This window comes from Chiloscyllium punctatum, chromosome 22 (assembly GCF_047496795.1).
Source record: "Chiloscyllium punctatum isolate Juve2018m chromosome 22, sChiPun1.3, whole genome shotgun sequence".
NCBI lineage: Eukaryota > Metazoa > Chordata > Chondrichthyes > Orectolobiformes > Hemiscylliidae > Chiloscyllium > Chiloscyllium punctatum.
In genome coordinates, this window is record NC_092760.1 from 42287152 (window position 1) to 42305089 (window position 17938).

General features: G+C 40.6%; 1 protein-coding gene across 2 annotated transcripts in view; it reads right to left on the minus strand.

Annotated features, from left to right (window-relative positions):
- LOC140493579 (glycogen [starch] synthase, muscle-like) overlaps window positions 1-16571 on the minus strand; it is an 84214-nt gene extending 67643 nt beyond the window's left edge. For both annotated transcript variants that reach the window (XM_072592158.1, XM_072592157.1), the window contains exons 1-2: window positions 16339-16571; window positions 5918-6099 (exon numbers count right to left, since the gene is read on the minus strand). In XM_072592158.1, coding sequence (XP_072448259.1) covers window positions 5918-6099; window positions 16339-16450 — 294 coding nt within the window. In that variant the 5' untranslated portion in view covers window positions 16451-16571. The remainder of the gene's footprint in view (window positions 1-5917; window positions 6100-16338) is intronic.
- Window positions 16572-17938: the final 1367 nt, after the last annotated feature.

Genomic DNA, 17938 nt, shown 5'->3' on the forward strand with positions numbered 1-17938 from the left:
GCAACTGTGTGTGCACTTTATTGCTATTTCGCAGATTCCTAGTCACTGTCATTGGCTAGAGTCCTCGATATTCATGTCTATTGGTCTTCAGTACCTGTTCCAATTCTTCTTCCTGGCTTTTTCGCCACCATGAGGCCTCTTACTCAAGTTCAGGCTTTCTGCCCTTCCATTGTTTATCGTTTGCCCACGACTATGGTCTTCATCTCTCTCAGATTGCCAAAGTCATCTTTCCCTGTAGAAAAGTGCCCAAAAGAATTGGGATACTCTTCCCCACCTACTTCTATCTGCTGTTGGATGCCTGCTAAAATTAGGCTGGAAGTGAGGATGTTAATTGATTGATAGATTTTGATCTACAAAAAGGTGTCAAAGGTTATGAAAGAGTCAGACAAAAAAATAGTGTGAACCCAAAATCAGATCAACCATGATCTTACTGAATGGTGGAAAACTCAATGGATTGAAAAAAATTACCGTTGATCTAATTTCTTCTCATCAGTGTGTTCAGTTCCATTCATAATTCCTCAGGGAATGAAGCAGCCCATTTCTATCTGCAAGATCTTTAGATCTGCGCTAGCAGGCAGCAAGTAAAATTTATCTACACAAGTGCCAGATAATTACCAATGCAAACAGAAGAGAATCTAACCATCTCCCTTGACACTTAATAGCAGATTTAATTGTGATTTGGAATGGAACATGCAGGGGTAGTATTCCCATGTATCTGCTGCCCTTATCCTTCTAGATAGTACCTTCCAAACCCACAAACACTTCTAAGGATTTTTGCTGAATTCCTGCAGTGCATCTTGCAGATAATGCACACTGCTGCTATTTAGCATCAGTGGTGGATGTTTGTGCATGAGGTGCCAATCAAGCAGGCTACTTTGTCCTTGATGGTGTCAACCTTCTTAAGGGCTGCTGGAGTTGCACCCATCAAGACAAGTGGGGTATATTTCATCTCACTCCTGACTTGTACCTTGTATATTGTGGACAGTCTTTGAAGTGTCAGGAAGTGAGTTACGGTGCCCCAATATTTCTAGCCTCCGAGCTGCTCTTGTAACCACTGTGTTAATGTGGCAAGTCCATTTAAGTTTCTAGGTAGTGGTAACCCCCAGGATGTTGATTGTGGGAAAGTCAATAATGGTAACACCATTGAATGTCAAAGGACAGTGATTAGATTGTCTTTTATTGGAGATGGTCTATGCCTGGAATTTGTGTGTGCTGAATGTTATTTACCACTTGTCAGTCCAGGCCTGGATAACGTCAAGATCTTGTTGCATTTGGACATGGACTGCTTCAGTATCTGAAAAGTCACAAATGGTGCTGAATATTGTACACAATCATCAGCAAAGACCCCCACTTCTAACCTTATGATTGGAGGGAGGGTAATAAGTGAAACAGCTGATGGTTGGGCCTAAGACACTATCCTGAGGAACCTCTGCAGACATGTCCTGGAGCTGAGATAACTGACCTCCAACAATCACAACCATCTTCTTCTGTGCCAGGTTTGACACCAACCAGCAGAGAGTTTTTCTCCAATACCCACTGATTCCTGTTTTGTTAGGGCTCCATGAAACCACACTCAAAAGTGGCCTTAAGGCCAAGGACTGTCACTCTCACCCTACCTCTGCAATTCAGCGCTTTAGTCCATGTTTGGACCAAGGCTGCAATGAGGTCAGGAGCTGAGTGGTCCTGGCGAAACCCAAACTGGGCGCCACTGAGCAGGTGCCGCTTGATAGCACTGTTGCTGGCACCTTCCATCACTTTACTGATGATCGAGAGTAGACTGATGGGGCTGTAATTGACTGGGTTGAATTTGTCCTGCCTTTTGTGAACAGGACATATCTGGGCAATTTCCTACATTGTAGATGCCAGTATTGTAACTGTACTGGGACAGCTTGGCTAGGGGATTGGCACATTCTGGAGTTCAAGTCTTCAGTACTATTGCTCGGATGGTGTCGGGGCCCATAACCTTTTCAGTATCCAATACCTCCAAATATTTCTTGATCGTACATGGATTGTGTTGAATTGGCAGAAGACTGATAATGGGGACCACTGGAGGAGGCTGAGATAAAATTGTCCACTGGCACTTCTGATGAATCATTCTAGGAGTTGGTGCTGTATCTGAACTTAGAGGCTACACCCATAGGAATCAACCCACTGATGCTATTTCCCATCTATTGTAGCTCACCAACGCTTTTCTTTCTTTTGGTCTCAATTTTCTGCTCACCTCCCTCTAGCAGGTTCTCTGATGGTGCTCAATAACGTCAATACAAAGAAAGGACTGTTCATTGAACACCTACTGTATCTGACAATATTTTATACAAGGATCATTTAACATTATCCCTTTTACTGGCTGGAATATACAGGAAATTTTACATGAGATGTATCTCATAGTAACATAATAACAAGCGTGCATCAGAACTGATGTAAATAAAGAGGAACACAAACATTTACAAGTGACAAAGAAATGAGAATCTTTAGATGATGGTTAAGCATGTACTTGTTGATGACATATGTAAAATATAAAATGGTATAGATAAGTCCAGAGTATTACGTAACTAGGGTGGCATGAAAAATGTAAAAAGTTAAAAGATAACTTTGAAATAGATTAAAATTTTCTTCACTTAATACATGGTGAAATATTTAAAATAAGTGGTAGAGGGCAATACATTAGGGAATTTAGTCTGCTGTCTGGGTATATAATGGGAAAGTAAGGGGGTTACAGAGGTGAACTTCAATGGGCTGAATGGCCTCATCTTGTCCTTGACATTTCTGATGTCCATATACAAATATAGTTCTCTTCAGATGACACTTGCTAGAATAAGGTTATTAATAGGCAAAGGGAAATGTCACAGCTGTGAACATGTTAGCAAAATAGAAAACATTGATCATGCAGGAGAGATTTTCACAATAGAACACAATCTAAAGAAACATTATTTTAACAATTGAACTGTTCTTTTGATAATTAGGTTTAAAACTTTTTAATGTTCAGGAATCTATTTGTTTTATACCTTATTAATGGTTAAAGGTTGTTAACAAAACCAAATAAATACAGGGTCCAAGCTTGGCTCTGTGTGTAGCATTCCCAATCCTAAATCACAAGATTGTGGGCTCAAGTTCTGTTCTGAGCACACAGCATAGACAGATACTCTGATGCAGTACTGAAGGAATGATCCCTACTACTTTTTGGGTGAATTGAATGGATCCTTAACATGATGTCAATGAAGAAAATGGAGTTCTTTTGGTGTCCTGGTCAATGTTGTTGGCATCAAATAATAAAAAGTTTCATCAGGTTTTTTGATACAACTGGGCACCAAATGTCTGCTGCATTTTCAAACTTCAAAACAATGAATTATACATAAAGCATTTTGGAAGGATTCTCTGTGATTTTGATGCACATCTCTTTGTTTGACATTATTGTTGGGGAATAATGCATTTTCCATTTCAGGCATCCAGTGTCAAGATCAATATGGATTGACCTGAGAGTGCTTAATGCATCAGAACATTTACACGGTTCTTTGATTTATGAATAATGATGCACTTTGGGAGATTCTTTAAAGTCTTATGGCTGGCAGACTTGTGAATATTTTCCTGCTATTACACATTGGTATGATGACACAAACAATGGAATAAAGTTCGCATCACCACAATTTTCAACAACTAATGGCAATAAACAGGATTGTGTTTTTGCCCAAACCCTATTTGTTATACAAATTACTGCATTATTCAAGGCATTCAAGAACGGAGTTATGTGAAATGTATATTTTATACACTGGAGAGTTGCATATTATACATTGGCCTACTTGATTCAAAGATTAATGCTAATACTTTAATGTTGAATGTTCTTTGTCAATAATTGCATGTTTAAATGCATGTAGACATAGATTGTTAAACAATAAGTTTTACTGTCAAACTCCTTTGAGACATAGTTGTACACTACTTCTCTTACTTCCACAAACAGTTCATCCCAGTAATCCATTTTCTGTACCCAAGGGGTTAAGTAACAACTCGTTTCCAGGGGATGCTTCTCTTAGCTTACTTGACCCCCTCAACTCTGCTATGGTCTCATGGGGACCCATCCTCACTCCCTCATCAAGCAAATGTGCTCCTCCATTGATGATCAGACCTTCAAACTCCTTTAGCATTCTCTCCCTCCTCCTCCCAGTCACCCCCATACCTCACCCTCCTTGCCCAGCCTCCTTGAGTAAACATTTGGTCACCATTCCTAATAACTCCTTAGTCTTTGAACCCATTTGTTTTCATCAGCTTGAGACTCTGTTTTTTTCCCTAAATTATAAGATTTCCATAAATGGAAGTTTTTTATGCATCACCAGTGTTACTCCTGACTTCGTTTACACAGCTCCATGCCAAAACAATTACCTCAAACTAAGCATTTTCCCACATTAACCATCTTGTGGCCTCTGAGTGAAACTATTAATTTAGTGTCAGACGTTGGTGCTAAGTACAAGCAGACAATATCTCAAATTAATTTTACATTATAGCAAACAGTCAGAAGGGAGTTTCCTTGTTTCAGAGCCAACTGGACCCCAGGGATATGTACACTCAACCACCCAGACTTTAAATCTTTAAATCCTTATAAGGACACTGTATTCATCTTATTTAAGTATCTAGTCATCATCAATGTGCCTTTGTGACAATGGTTTTGCATATATCTCAGAATATTTTCCATTTAAATTATTTTTCTAATTTCATTACTGAACGATCATTTGAGACAAAACTTTCTCCCTCAATTTCAATTTTGTCCCCGAATTACATTTCGTTTAAAAAGAAAATTCTGCATCAAATTGAACATATTCAGTGGAATTCAAAATGCTAGTTGTGGTAAAGGGGAGGATGGAATGTTTTAGCACCAATTTGTGAATATGTTGATAATAGTTCTACAGGATTCTGTAAAATATAGACATTATGAACATTCCATTGCCACCCTGTAATTAGCTCCTAAAGACAAACTAAAAACCAAATCGCAATCATAATCGTAACCCGGCTTCGAAAATGTTCACCATCCATTTCCTTTTCCAGCTAGGGACACGGTGAACGATATTGGGCCACTGAAGATCTGGGTGCACTTTTCTCTGAATAATGAGCCAGCCAACTATATTTTGTTTTTTTTTTGGCAATCTCACAGTTAGAATAACAAGGTGCCATCCACAACCATTACTTCCCAAGTCAGAAATATCTGCTGCTTGTCTCCTGGTTGCTGCATGTCTCACCCTGATACCAAGCACTATAATTTCGAGAATATTTTCTAACAGTTTAACCCACTTCCGTTCACTGTCTTCACTTCCTTTCTGGAACAGTGGTTCTCGCATCCACAACCCTGTTCGAAGTCTTTCCTTCTGGCAAGGTCTCACATACAACAACAGAGATGATGATTAATCTATAAATTTAGCAGACTTACAAGCTCTAAAACACAGCTTTCAACTCAATGGAAAATTCACCTGTATGTTTCAAAATATATTTAGCTATGGTACAAATAAAATGAAGAATTAAAAAATCTCAACATTCAAGAATACAGATAAGTCATGGAATGTCATATTTAGCTACTTCTAACTCTTTACAATATTGAAGTACAGCCAGATCATATGCTGTTTATAGTATTCACATAAAGGGACGTCCTATGCTGTTTAAAACTCCACAATGTAACCAGTCAAAGTTAAAAATCACACAACACCAGGTTATAGCCCAACAGGTTTAATTGGAAGCACTAGCTTTTGGACTGCTGCTCCTTCATCAGGTAGCCCCAAAAGGTAGTGCTTCCAACTAAACCTGTTAGACTATAACCTGGTGTTGTGTGATTTTTGACTTTGTACGCCCCAGTCCAACACCGGCATCTCCAAATTATGTAACCAGTGAAACAGCCAAGTTATTCCCAACTCAACAGAATGTGAAGAATTTACAATACCTTGCAGCCTCTTGAGTTCATGCAATCAATAGTTTGTTTAATGGCCAAGTTTGGTGGCTCAATCAGCTCCACTTGTGTTTTGACGCTGTTCTCAAAGTAGGGACCAATCAGAATATAATTCTCTCCAAGCTGATCTACTGTCAACTTGGTTTTGGTTTGGATGACAGTATAGATACCACCGACTAGAACAGAAAAAAAAAGTCAGAATTGAACAAAGGGAAATTATACTTCAAGACCTATATATTCTCACAAACGAATGCAATAAAAATAAGTTCATTTGACTACATCTTCCAAAGGTCATGCATCAAGTATCATCTCATGGATTCTGGCCCCACCCATTCAAATCACTACAGGGAAATCTCCAAATATATTTAACAGTGTAAATAATAGACAGCGGCACAAATGTTTCACAATTCAAAATTTAACTGATTCACAGTTAAATTGTATTTAGTTACTCTTTACAGGACTGATATTTATCAAATATCTACAAAAGATTAGCAAATCTTCACAGAGAATGGATCAGAATGTCATCACTAGCCTGCAACACTTCTTATGTAATGATACAACACTTAATTCTTCCCCTTGCCGTGGCAAAATATCACTTTAACAACAAATACATATTTAACTTACAACCTTCACTTCTATTTCTTGATATTTTCCCATTTTTCCAACTGTGCAGATTGTGCTTTGATATTTTTCCAATTTATAAACAATTGAAATGATCCATATTTCATATTGTGGGCTACTGAGAGTAACTTTCAATGCTAGGCCTGAGTTAGACCTAAAAAATCGTTTGAATTTCATGATATTCCAACTCTGATCACTTAAGAGATTATTTACTTCTCACTTTAATGCCATTCTGTAGGCCCCAAACTTTTCATTATTCTTTCACGGAATATGGTTGTCAATGGCAAGGCCAACAATTGTTGGCCAGCTCTAACTGTCCTGGAGAGGAAGGTAGTGAGCTATATTGGTGAACTGCTACAGTGTACTTGTGCAGGTATAACTCATGGTGCTTTTAAATTTTGACATAGCGACAGCGAGGAAATATTGTTCCAAGTCAGGATGGACTGTGGCTTGAAGGAGATCTGGAAGATGGTGGTGTTCTGATCTGCTGCCACTGTCCTTAATTTTGGCAACTATCAGCAGTGCCTTCATGAGTTGCTACAGTGCATCATGAACATGCTGCCATTGTGCATCCATGGTGGAATGACTGAATGATTAAAGTGGCAAATCAGACGCTATTCAAGGATGCTGCTTTGTCCTGGATGGTATCAACTTCTAGCTTTGTTTAGACCTGCAAGTCTAGAATATTCCATCACATTCCTCACCTGTCTTATAGATGGTGCATTGGAGAGATAGGTGACAAAATTCTTACCACAAATTTCCCAGCCTTCTCTTGTAACCAAAAGTTTATATGCTGGTCCTACTCAGTTTCTTGTTGGTGGTAATACCAGCATGTTAATAAAGGGGGAATTCAGAGACAGTCGTATTATTGTATGTTACAAGGATATTCTAGATTCTCTCAAATTAGAGATGGTCATTGCCTGGCCTATGATTGGTGTAAATTCCATTTTTCCCATCAGCCTAAGCCTGAATGTTGTCCAAGCCTTGCTACATGTGGACATGGTCTGCCTCAGAACCTGAGGAGTCATGAATGGTGCTGGAAATTGTGCAATTATCAGTGACCATCAGAAATCATCCCCACTTTCTGACTAAATAAGGGAGGGAAGGTCACTGATGAAACAGACGGTTGGTTGGCCTCACGAATGCACTGCTATGCCTTTGCAACAATGGCCTGGCACTGAGCTAATTGGCCCCCAATAACCATAACAAACTTCCTTAATGCTGGGCTGTGTCCACCACTGGAAAGTTTTCCTTCTGATTCTTATCAACTTGAATCCTTGATGTCACAGTCAGACAAATGTTGCCTTTTGTGTCAACGGCAGACACTTTCACCTCACGAATGCAGATCTTTTGTCCAAGCTTGGACCAAGGGGTTGTAATGACGTCAGGAGCTAAGTGACACTGGCAGAACTCAAACTGAGTGTCAGTGAGCAGACAGTTGCTGAGCAAGCAATGCTAGTCGGCACTGTTTATTACCCCTTCCACATTCATTCGACTGATGATTGTGAGGAAGGTGGTGGGACAGTAATTGGTAGATTGGGGTTGCCCGGCATTCTATTGTTCCTTCCATTATCTTCACTGTCTCTCCATTTCTCTATGTCCTCCTTATTACCACTTTATTTCAGACCAAGCTTTTAACCATCCTCACTGAGATCTTCAAGTCTTTGGAATCATATCAAGTTTTGTTCGATTATCTTTCTGTGAAGTGCCTTGTAAACCTTCCTACAATAAAGGTACTTCATTAATTCAACTTGTTGAAATTATTCATATTGTAAGGACCATACTGTAAGATTTCGGAAGCATTAAAACCAGATAATGTATCTTTTATAGACTTTTCAAAAATATAGCTCTCTCCTGGGTTTGAAAAAAGATCAGCAAGTTTTATTTTACATTAAGTGAATCATTTCAGTAAAACTAGCACTTAAAAAAGGCAAATCAATCTTTATAGACCTGGCAGACCTGACTCCTATCCCCAACCTATGCAAGTCTCAGTCTGACTGATGCCAAAAATGGATTACAACATTGCTGGGATAGGAAGAGGCTAAATGAGTCAGGTTTCCCAATCTTGTTCAGTACTAAGTGACACTTCTTGAGGCATGGACAATCAATGAAATTGGGTAGAAATGATCAGGTAAAGCTTTGATGTCCCCTTCTGTTAATATCTAACCAACTAGCTTAGCTTCATATATGAGGAATAATCAGCAAGGTGAGGTGTTGTCAGGCAACCATCATCAATGGAAGTATTGACCTGAAGGAATTAGGCTTTTAAGAGAAAGAAAGGGAAAAAGCTCAATTGAAAAACAAAATGTTAAGATCTGAAGTATCCTCATGAAAGCAAAATTCTTTGAACTAAAAATCCACCTCAATCCAAACACCACAAAAATATAAGTTATCATTTCAGGTATTTATCTCCAGGGCTAATTTTTATAACATTATTTACTACTTCCTCTGAAAACATTTTCAACTCTCCCGTTTTTTTTTCAAAAGTGCGAGAGCTTCTTTCTCAAACTTAGCAGAGCCCCTTTGGTGCTGCTCATGTCAAGTTAGAGGATATGTTGCTTTGTACTGAGAAGTATGCGACATCACAGAAAATACCCTAACTAAAAGTCAGTTGGACAAACAATAATTAACCACGCATGTATCAAAAACTAGTAATCACTGTAATCAACATCAAGGAAGACATTGCTTGTTGATTACAGTGTGTAGTCAGTAACATTTGACAGCAGCAGTCTCATATTTCAGTTTCAGTATGCATCTCTGCATACCTTGACACAGTCCTGTCCACCTACTTCCCACCTACGTTCGGGACACCACCCACGCCCTCCACCTCCTCCATAATTTTCACTTCCCCAGTCCCCAACGCCTTATCTTCACCATGGACATCCAGTCCCTATGCACCTCTATCCCCCATCACGAAGGACTCAAAGCCCTCCACTTCTTCCTTTCCCGCCGTACCAACCAGTACCCTTCCACTGACACCCTCCTTCGACTGACTGAACTGGCCCTCACTCTGAACAACTTCTCTTTCCAATCCTCCCACTTCCTCCAAACTAAAGGAGTAGCCATGGACACCCGCATGGGCCCCAGCTATGCCTGCCTCTTCGTAGGATATGTGGAACAGTCCATCTTCTGCAGCTACACTGGCACCACCCCCAGCTTTTCCTCTACTACATCGATGACTGTATCGGCGCTGCCTCGTGCTCCCACAAGGAGGTTCAACAGTTCATCCACTTTACAAACACCTTCCACCCCAACCTCAAATTTACCTGGACCGTCTCAGACTCCTCCCTCCCTTAACTAGACCTCTCCATTTCTATCTCGGGCGACCGAATCAGCACGGACATTTACTATAAACTGACTGACTCCCACAGCTACCTAGACTACACTTCCTCCCACCCTGCCCCCTGTAAAAACGCCATCCCATATTCCCAATTCCTTCGTCTCCGCCGCATCTGCTCCCATGAGGACTAGTTCCAAAACCGAACAACCCAGATGGCCTCCTTCTTCAAAGACTGCAAGATCCCCCCCAGACCTGGTCGACAATGCTCTCCACCACATCTCTTCCACTTCCCGCTCCTCCATCCTTGAGCCCCGCCCCTCCAATCGCCACCAAGACAGAACCCCACTGGTCCTCACCTACCACCCCACCAACCTCCATATACATCGTATCATCCGTCGTCATTTCCGCCACCTCCAAATGGACCCCACCACCAGGAATAAATTTCCCTCCCCTCCTCTATCAGCGGTCCAAAAAGACCACTCCCTCTGTGACTCCCTCGTCAGGTCCACACCCCCTACCAACCCAACCTCCACTCCCGGCACCTTCCCCTGCAACCACACGAAATGCAAAACTTGCGCCCATACCTCCCCCCCCCCTTACTTCCCTCCAAGGCCCCAGGGGATCCTTCCATATCCACCACAAATTCACCTGCACCTCCAAACACAACATTTACTGCATCCGCTGCACCCGATGTGGCCTCCTCTATACTGGAGAGACAGGCCGTCTACTTGCGGGATATTTCAGAGAACACCTCTGGGACACCCGGACCAACCAACCCAACCACCCCGTGGCTCAATACTTCAACTCCCCCTCCCACTCCACCAAAGACATGCAGGTCCTTGGACTCCTCCATCGCCAGACTATAGCAACACAACAGCTGGAGGAAGAGCGCCTCATCTTCCGCCTAGGAACCCTCCAACCACAAGGGATGAACTCAGATTTCTCCAGTTTCGTCATATCCCCTCTCCCCACCTTGTCTCAGTCCCAACCCTCGAACTCAGCACCACCTTCCTAACCTGCAATCTTCTTCCTGACCTCTCCACGCCCACCCCCACTCCAGCCTATCACCCTCACCTTGACCTCCTTCCACCTATCGCATTTCCAACACCCCTCCCCCAAGTCCCTCCTCCCTACCTTTTATCTTAGCCTGCTTGGCACACTTTCCTCATTCCCGAAGAAGGGCTCATGCCCGAAATGTCGATTCTCCTGCTCCTTGGATGCTGCCTGACCTGCTGCGCTTTTCCACCAACACATTTTCAGATCATATTTCAGTTGCCAGGGTTACATGGGACAGTCATTTAGGAGGATTTTATAGCAGGATTATAAAACTACAAGAATATACATGATTACACTCATTCAGCCCAAAGTCTGTTTATAGTCCATGCAGGATTAGAGATGGTGCAAATTCATCAATTGTTGGAGACAGTAAAGATAGGACGAGTAAACTTTGTTGTGAATTAATTTTACATTCACCTACTTTACGAATATTACATTTATATTCCAGACCCGGCAGTGCCAAGTAGCATGTGGCTCTTCTGTTGATCTGATATGGTACTGACATTTCAAAAATGATTTGATGGCGTTTGGCTCGGTGTCAGGATGAGTACAGCAGTTGTGTGTTCAACTCCAAGTGCGAAGTGCCATTTTATTTGTATGTAGAGTTTTGGACAGTGAAGTTTACAAGTAAGACAGGAAGTTGACTGGACTTCAATAAAGGGAACAGCAACAAGCAGAGAGTCTAACAGAAACAAACTGGTGACAGAAAATTTTACTACTGCCAAGATCAGGGAATTTTAACTTTCAAAGTAACACTCAAAACAACAATGACTACTCTCCAAAAAGAAATTGCATTGACTCTAAGGCACTTTGGATTGCCCTGAGGAAATGAGTGGTGCTATGTATCTATACATTTGTCTATTCTCTGATGGATTGTGGGGCTTCAAAATAAATTATATGAGATTTTGCGAACTCAGGTTCAATATTGTTATTTCCTCAAAGTTAGGACAAAACACAAAATCTACTGTAAAATAACACTTTTAAATTATATATTTAAAAAACCTTCACTGAACAATCTGCTGTATGACTTTGCAATATGATTATTTCAAAACAAAACTCTCCCTGAAACAGAGGTGAGTCAAAATGGGGTGAAATCATAGGTATACAGAACAACCTCGATTATCTGAACGCGACGGGCAGGGAGTCTTTTGTTTGGATAACGTTTTTACAGGACCATGAGATCTTGTTCGGATAATCTGAAATTCGGATAATTGATGTTCAGATAACCAGGGTTGTTCTGTACTCTAAGCATGTTTTAATTCTTGGCGCTTAGTGGAATCCGGGGTTGAGGACATTCACAAAAGATTTTAAAATGTTGACGTTGAGCTACATTTTGGAATGATATTCTTCAAATAATTTCTAAACAAAAGTAGAATAAAACAAATAACTATGATACTGGAAATCAGAAACAAAAACAGAATTTGCTTAAGGAATTCAACAGGTCTGGCAGCGTCTGTTAATGTTTGGAGTCCAGCGACCCTTCTTCGAAACATTAACTCTGCTTTTTCTCCACAGATGCTGTTAGATCTACTGAGTTCGCCCAGCAATTTCTTCAAACAAATGTGTTGTTGTGCCTTTAGAAAGATACAAACTTTGGATCTGCTCTAATATTCATATCTCAGAATTGTTCCACCCCTACACAGCTGGGAGCAACAAATCAATCTCCAAGAAACAATTAACATTGAATTTTAAACTTGAACGCAGGTTGCACAATACAAGAGTATATCATTGCAATGATGTGAAACATTGTTGAAAATAGTAGCATAGATGGTATACTTATTAACAGAAGACAACTAATTTATTTTTATTGTTCCAATTTGTTGCTGAAAATACTGCAATTTGTGGAAACGGTTAACCACTTTCAGTTTGAGTCCATCATGTCTGGGCAACTCTGCTCTGAAGCGTCTGAAATAGTGACACTGCCATGTTCTCAGTAATACGGTCAGGGAGAGGGAGAGGGGAAAACAACTTTGGTGGGGGCATTCATGCATCAGCTGCTGAACCACTGCAGTCTTTACACTGATTTCGGTTTGGTTCTTGCTAAAAATCTTTTTAACCTCCTGCATTTATTTAAAAAATACAAAACATCAAAACATGTATTTTGCAACATTTTGAAAGTCAAAATACAAAATGAAAATTAGGTTTTATTAATCTGATCAATCTTTATGTGGTTTAAAGGAGTTTTAGAATTATCACTGCAGCTTCATGGCTGATCTGTGCCCATAAACTGATGCTTGGAGCAAAACACTCCTCCTATTTCAAGTTAGTATTCGGTCTGCAATATCATCTGTTGCTAAATTAGATGTATGTGTCTTATGACTAATCAGAAATGCTGATCAGGATGAAGTCTGACACTCTCCCCACTGCTGCCCATTCAGAATTAGTGAATTGCAATGAAATTGATCTAAATTACATGTTCAACATTATTGCTCTCAATCTTGCAATCACATTTCATTGAATCATCATTTACCCAAATTCCAGGAAATGAAAACTGCAAAACTTATAACATTCCTTTCCCACCTCAATCTACAGATGTTCAAAGTTACTACTTGCTGTCACCCATTCACTATTCCTAATTTATCTTAGTTTCTATTTTACTGTATGTAACATCTACATAGATTTTTTAAGGGGAGTCGATGACTTAGTGGTATTATCGCTGGACTGTTAATCCAGAGACACAGATAACATTCTGGGAACCTGGGTTCAAATCTCAACATAGCAGATTTTGAAATCTGATTTCAACAAAAGTATTTGGAATTAAGATTCTAGTGATGACCATGAACCAATTGTCAGGAACAACCCACTTGGTTCACCAATGTCCTTTAGGGAACGGGATTGACCTACACGTGACTCCAGGCCCACAACAGTGTGGTTGATTCTTAACAATTAGGAATGGGCAATAAATGCTGTTTTAGCCAGCAATACCCTCATCCTATGAATGTATTTTTAAAACGTATGAGATAGTCCTATCGAATGGAGAGGGTGGAAAGGAAAATGGAAGGCTCTCCTTCAGAAAGGAGAGTTCATTTATAGTAAATATTACTAGAATCCTCAGCCCAAATGCACCTGGCATTCATTGGTGGTTCCTTTCATAATGAGGTCTGTTCGATAGGCCTTGTTCTTTTTTGAATTTGTTCACGGGATATGGGCATCTCTTGCTAGACCAGCATTTATTGTCCATCCCTAATTGCCCAGAGGGCAGTTAAGAGTCAACCACATTGCTGTTGGTCTGTAGTCACATGTAGGCCAGACCAGGTAAGAATGACAGATTTCCTTCCCAAAAGGATATTAGTGAACGAGATGGGTTTTTTCCAAACAACAATGGTTTCATGGTCATCATTAGACTCAATTCCAGATTCAAATTCCACTATCTGCCATGGCAGATGGGTCCCCAGAATATTAGCTGAGTTTCTGGATTAACAGTCTAGAGATAACACCACTAGGCTATCACTTCCCCAAACTGAAAGAAATGTCCACGTAATCTATTGTCCAAGACACTGAACCCTTTGCTAGATCAGATATGGACAATAGTACAAACAAGACATACATGTCTGCATGCTCACTAATTTTGCTGGTTACATTTCTTCTTTATTTCTTTGATCTATTCTCCTGAAGGCACTAACTTTATTCTTGTAAAAATAGTGATTGTGTAAACATCATTTGCCTTATAAATTGGATGAGTACCTCATCAATGGACTGACCAGAGATCCAGACCCACAATTCCCTCATCTTCCCAACCCAAAAACACACAAACCTCAGACACCAGCGCAAGTTTAATATGCAACAGTACACCTAACTAAGTCACAGTCATTGTTCTGGCCTTTCATATTTAAATGCTCTGGCTTTATGTAAAGAGTTATTATGTGGTGAAATAATTTTATTACAAATTTAATTGAATACGTATTGCTCAATGTGGAATGACTCCACAAACCAAAGAAGCCTCAGGTTGAATTCTGAGTTTGTGCTCAGCCTGTTTAGTTAATCAATCTGCCAACACTCACTGTTTCAAGTCACACATCAAGAACAGCCATTGGGATAAGAAGTTTGAAGATAGTTAGCATTAATGGAACTAAATTCCAGTGTGGCTAACAATCCCTGGTGGGCAGAAGAAAAAGGAAGATCTCCTTACAAGATAAAATAAGTTCATTAGCACCCACTATCTGCTTCAGTCTTAAATGTGTTGGCACCTACCTTCATTTTGACAATTAAGCCAAAATCATATATACAAGCAGCATGTACAGTGGCACTCAGAGTTCTCTCTTGTTTCATTGTGTCACAATGGGAAGACGCCAAGTTGGAAACTGGACACCTTCCAGCAGGGAAGAGATCTAGCAATATGAACAGTGGCTGGGAGCAGGCTATTCACATAACCTTTCAGAAACAGGCCCAAGCCTCAACAGATTGAAAGTAGGGGTATTCTACATATTTTTCTTTGTTAAAAACTACCTAATACAATCTTTCACAGTAATATATTAAACTTGACATTACCAGATATAAAGAGAGTCAAGGTGAACATTGGTCAAGGTTACAACATCACAAATGGTCCATATATGGGCAACCCAGATCATTACTTCAAAATATACCAGTAAAAACGACAAGGACACATAAAATGAGTTTAAAAAAACATATACACGTTCTAAACTCAGAAGAATAACACATTTAGAATAATGATCTGGTTTGAACAACGGCTAAAACAAAAGATATTCAAGATGTAATGATGGGAAAGCTAGATACATGGTTGCAGTAGTTTTGAAACTTTCTTGTGTGGGTTAGATCCATATTGATATACGCATTTTAAGCAGAACGTCTGCTACTTTAAGATGAACAGTGCTACAGCTTCAGAGAACAATTGTATTCGGGCAAAACATCAGAAACGTCCTGTTAGTGAGTCAGCAAAACAGGTAAAATAAATGTTACTATACATAATATTACGAGAGACTGCTCACAGCTGGTCTGACGCCAAGACCCAAGCAAGCAGGAAACCTGAGCATTGCCTGGGATTCCTTCAACATTATGTGCAGGATGAGTTTAGATGTGGCGAGGATGACCTTTTTCTTGCCCTTGACCTTTACATTCTTATCTTGGGGAAATATGCAGAATTGAAAAGGGTTGGTTTTTTTTCTTAAACCTATAATGCGCCTGTACCCAACCTCAAACAATATTGAAATGTGGTGCTATGGTAATATGACATTTGAAATGTCAGATCAGCAAAGCTCACTTAACAAATAGATCAACGCGTTTTTTTAAAAACAAAATTAAAAAAACCATACGCAGCGTACGTGCTGCTGCATTGCACGAAGGGCAGATGAGGAGCTGCTCCGACAGAGACACAGTTAGTGACAGAGTCGCCCAGTGAGTGGGGCTTGCTGTTAGTTTGCCTGTCCCCGGCCGAGTTATGTAGAGCCGGCCGCCCCCGGGACTTCCTGCAGCCGCCGCAGTCCGAACTGCAGCCCCTTACCTTTATTCGCCACCTCCCAGGCCACCTCGAACAGGACAAGGTTGTCGGCTGGGAGTTCTTCCTCGAAGCCGGTGAGCGAACTGTAGGAGGGCGAGCTACTCAGGAAGGACATGGTGCTGAGATCTCAGCAGAATCCGGCTACATCGGAACTGAAAAGGGAACAACTTGGGAACGAGTGCGAGCGCTGCTGAGCCACGGCACCGAGCCAGCTGCCAGCAGCACCTCGAACCCCCACCAGGGGGAGCGTGACGGTAAACAAACCGGGAAGCGCAGTGACCACCAGAAACCAGCAGGCGGAGCTGATTGACAAGGACCCTCTGGGTCTGCGTTCGGAGCTGAGGATTGAATGTTCTGGGCAAGGGTCACTGGATCCGAAGAGTTAACTCTGATTTCTCTCCAGTCATGCTGTCAGACCTGCTGAGATTTTTTTCCAGCAATTTCTATTTATGTTTCTGATTTTTTTTTAGCACCTGTAGTTTTCTTGGGATTTTTAAAAAAATTAAATGAATGAGTATACTGTACTGTTTGGAGGAAGTGCTTATCTGGTTAGTCACCACTTCACAGGAAATTGAACTACCATGTGAGGCTATTTCAGACAAAGTTCTAAGATTCGTAATAACTTGCAATCATAGAGCGTATTAAAGTAAAATAACAAGAATAATGTTAAAATGAGTTAACATTGGAGTTGGGAAAGGTCAGAGGCTCAGTTGGAAAAGTGAATTTTATAGAAGAGTTTAAAAACTAGAAATGGAAACTCGGTATGAGGGGCTAGGAGTGATTCGTGGTCATAGAAAATGACTTCTAAATTAAAAGAAAACATTCGGTATCAGATTAATTTACAATATTGTGTACATTTAGGTCTGGCATGTGTTGAAATAGATTACAGTTTAAAACACATTTAACATTAAGTGACTGATACATGAAACAAAGTAGGAGAACTTTTGGGTATGGTCATCTTTAAAGTAGGTTGGTACATGTCATCATTCTAGAGACTTAAGGAAATAAAATCATAAAACATAAGAGCAGAAGTAGTGCTTCTGAAAACAAAAATGCTGAAAACACATCAGTTCTCACATCAGAACACAAAGAAAAACTGCAGGTGCTGGAATCCAAAATAGACAGCAGGAGGCTGGGAGAACACAGGCAGCTTGAGGAGGTGGAGAAGTGGACATTTCAGGTGTAACCCTTCTCCACCTTCTGATGCTGCCTGGCTTGTGGCGATCATGGCTGGTCAGGCAACATTTAGGGAGAGGGAGAGGAATCTAACATTTGGAGTCTATATTAGTATTCATCAGAGCTGAGGTGGAGTGTGGAGGGAGCAGTATTCATGCAATAGTGGCGGGGGGGGGGGAGAGTGGAGTGCTGAGGGGGAAAGCATAAGTAGGCCATTCAGCTCATCGAAGCTGCTCTGGCATTCAGTGAAATTATGGCTGTTCTAATAAGAGTTTATGTTGGAGGTAGTATAATAGCCTGGATAAAGGATTTGTTAATTAATAGAAGACAGAAAATTGGGATAAGCGAGGTAGGGGGAGTGCATTTTCAAATTGGCAATCTGTAGAATGCCACAGGATGGGTACTGGGGTTACCATTATTTACAATA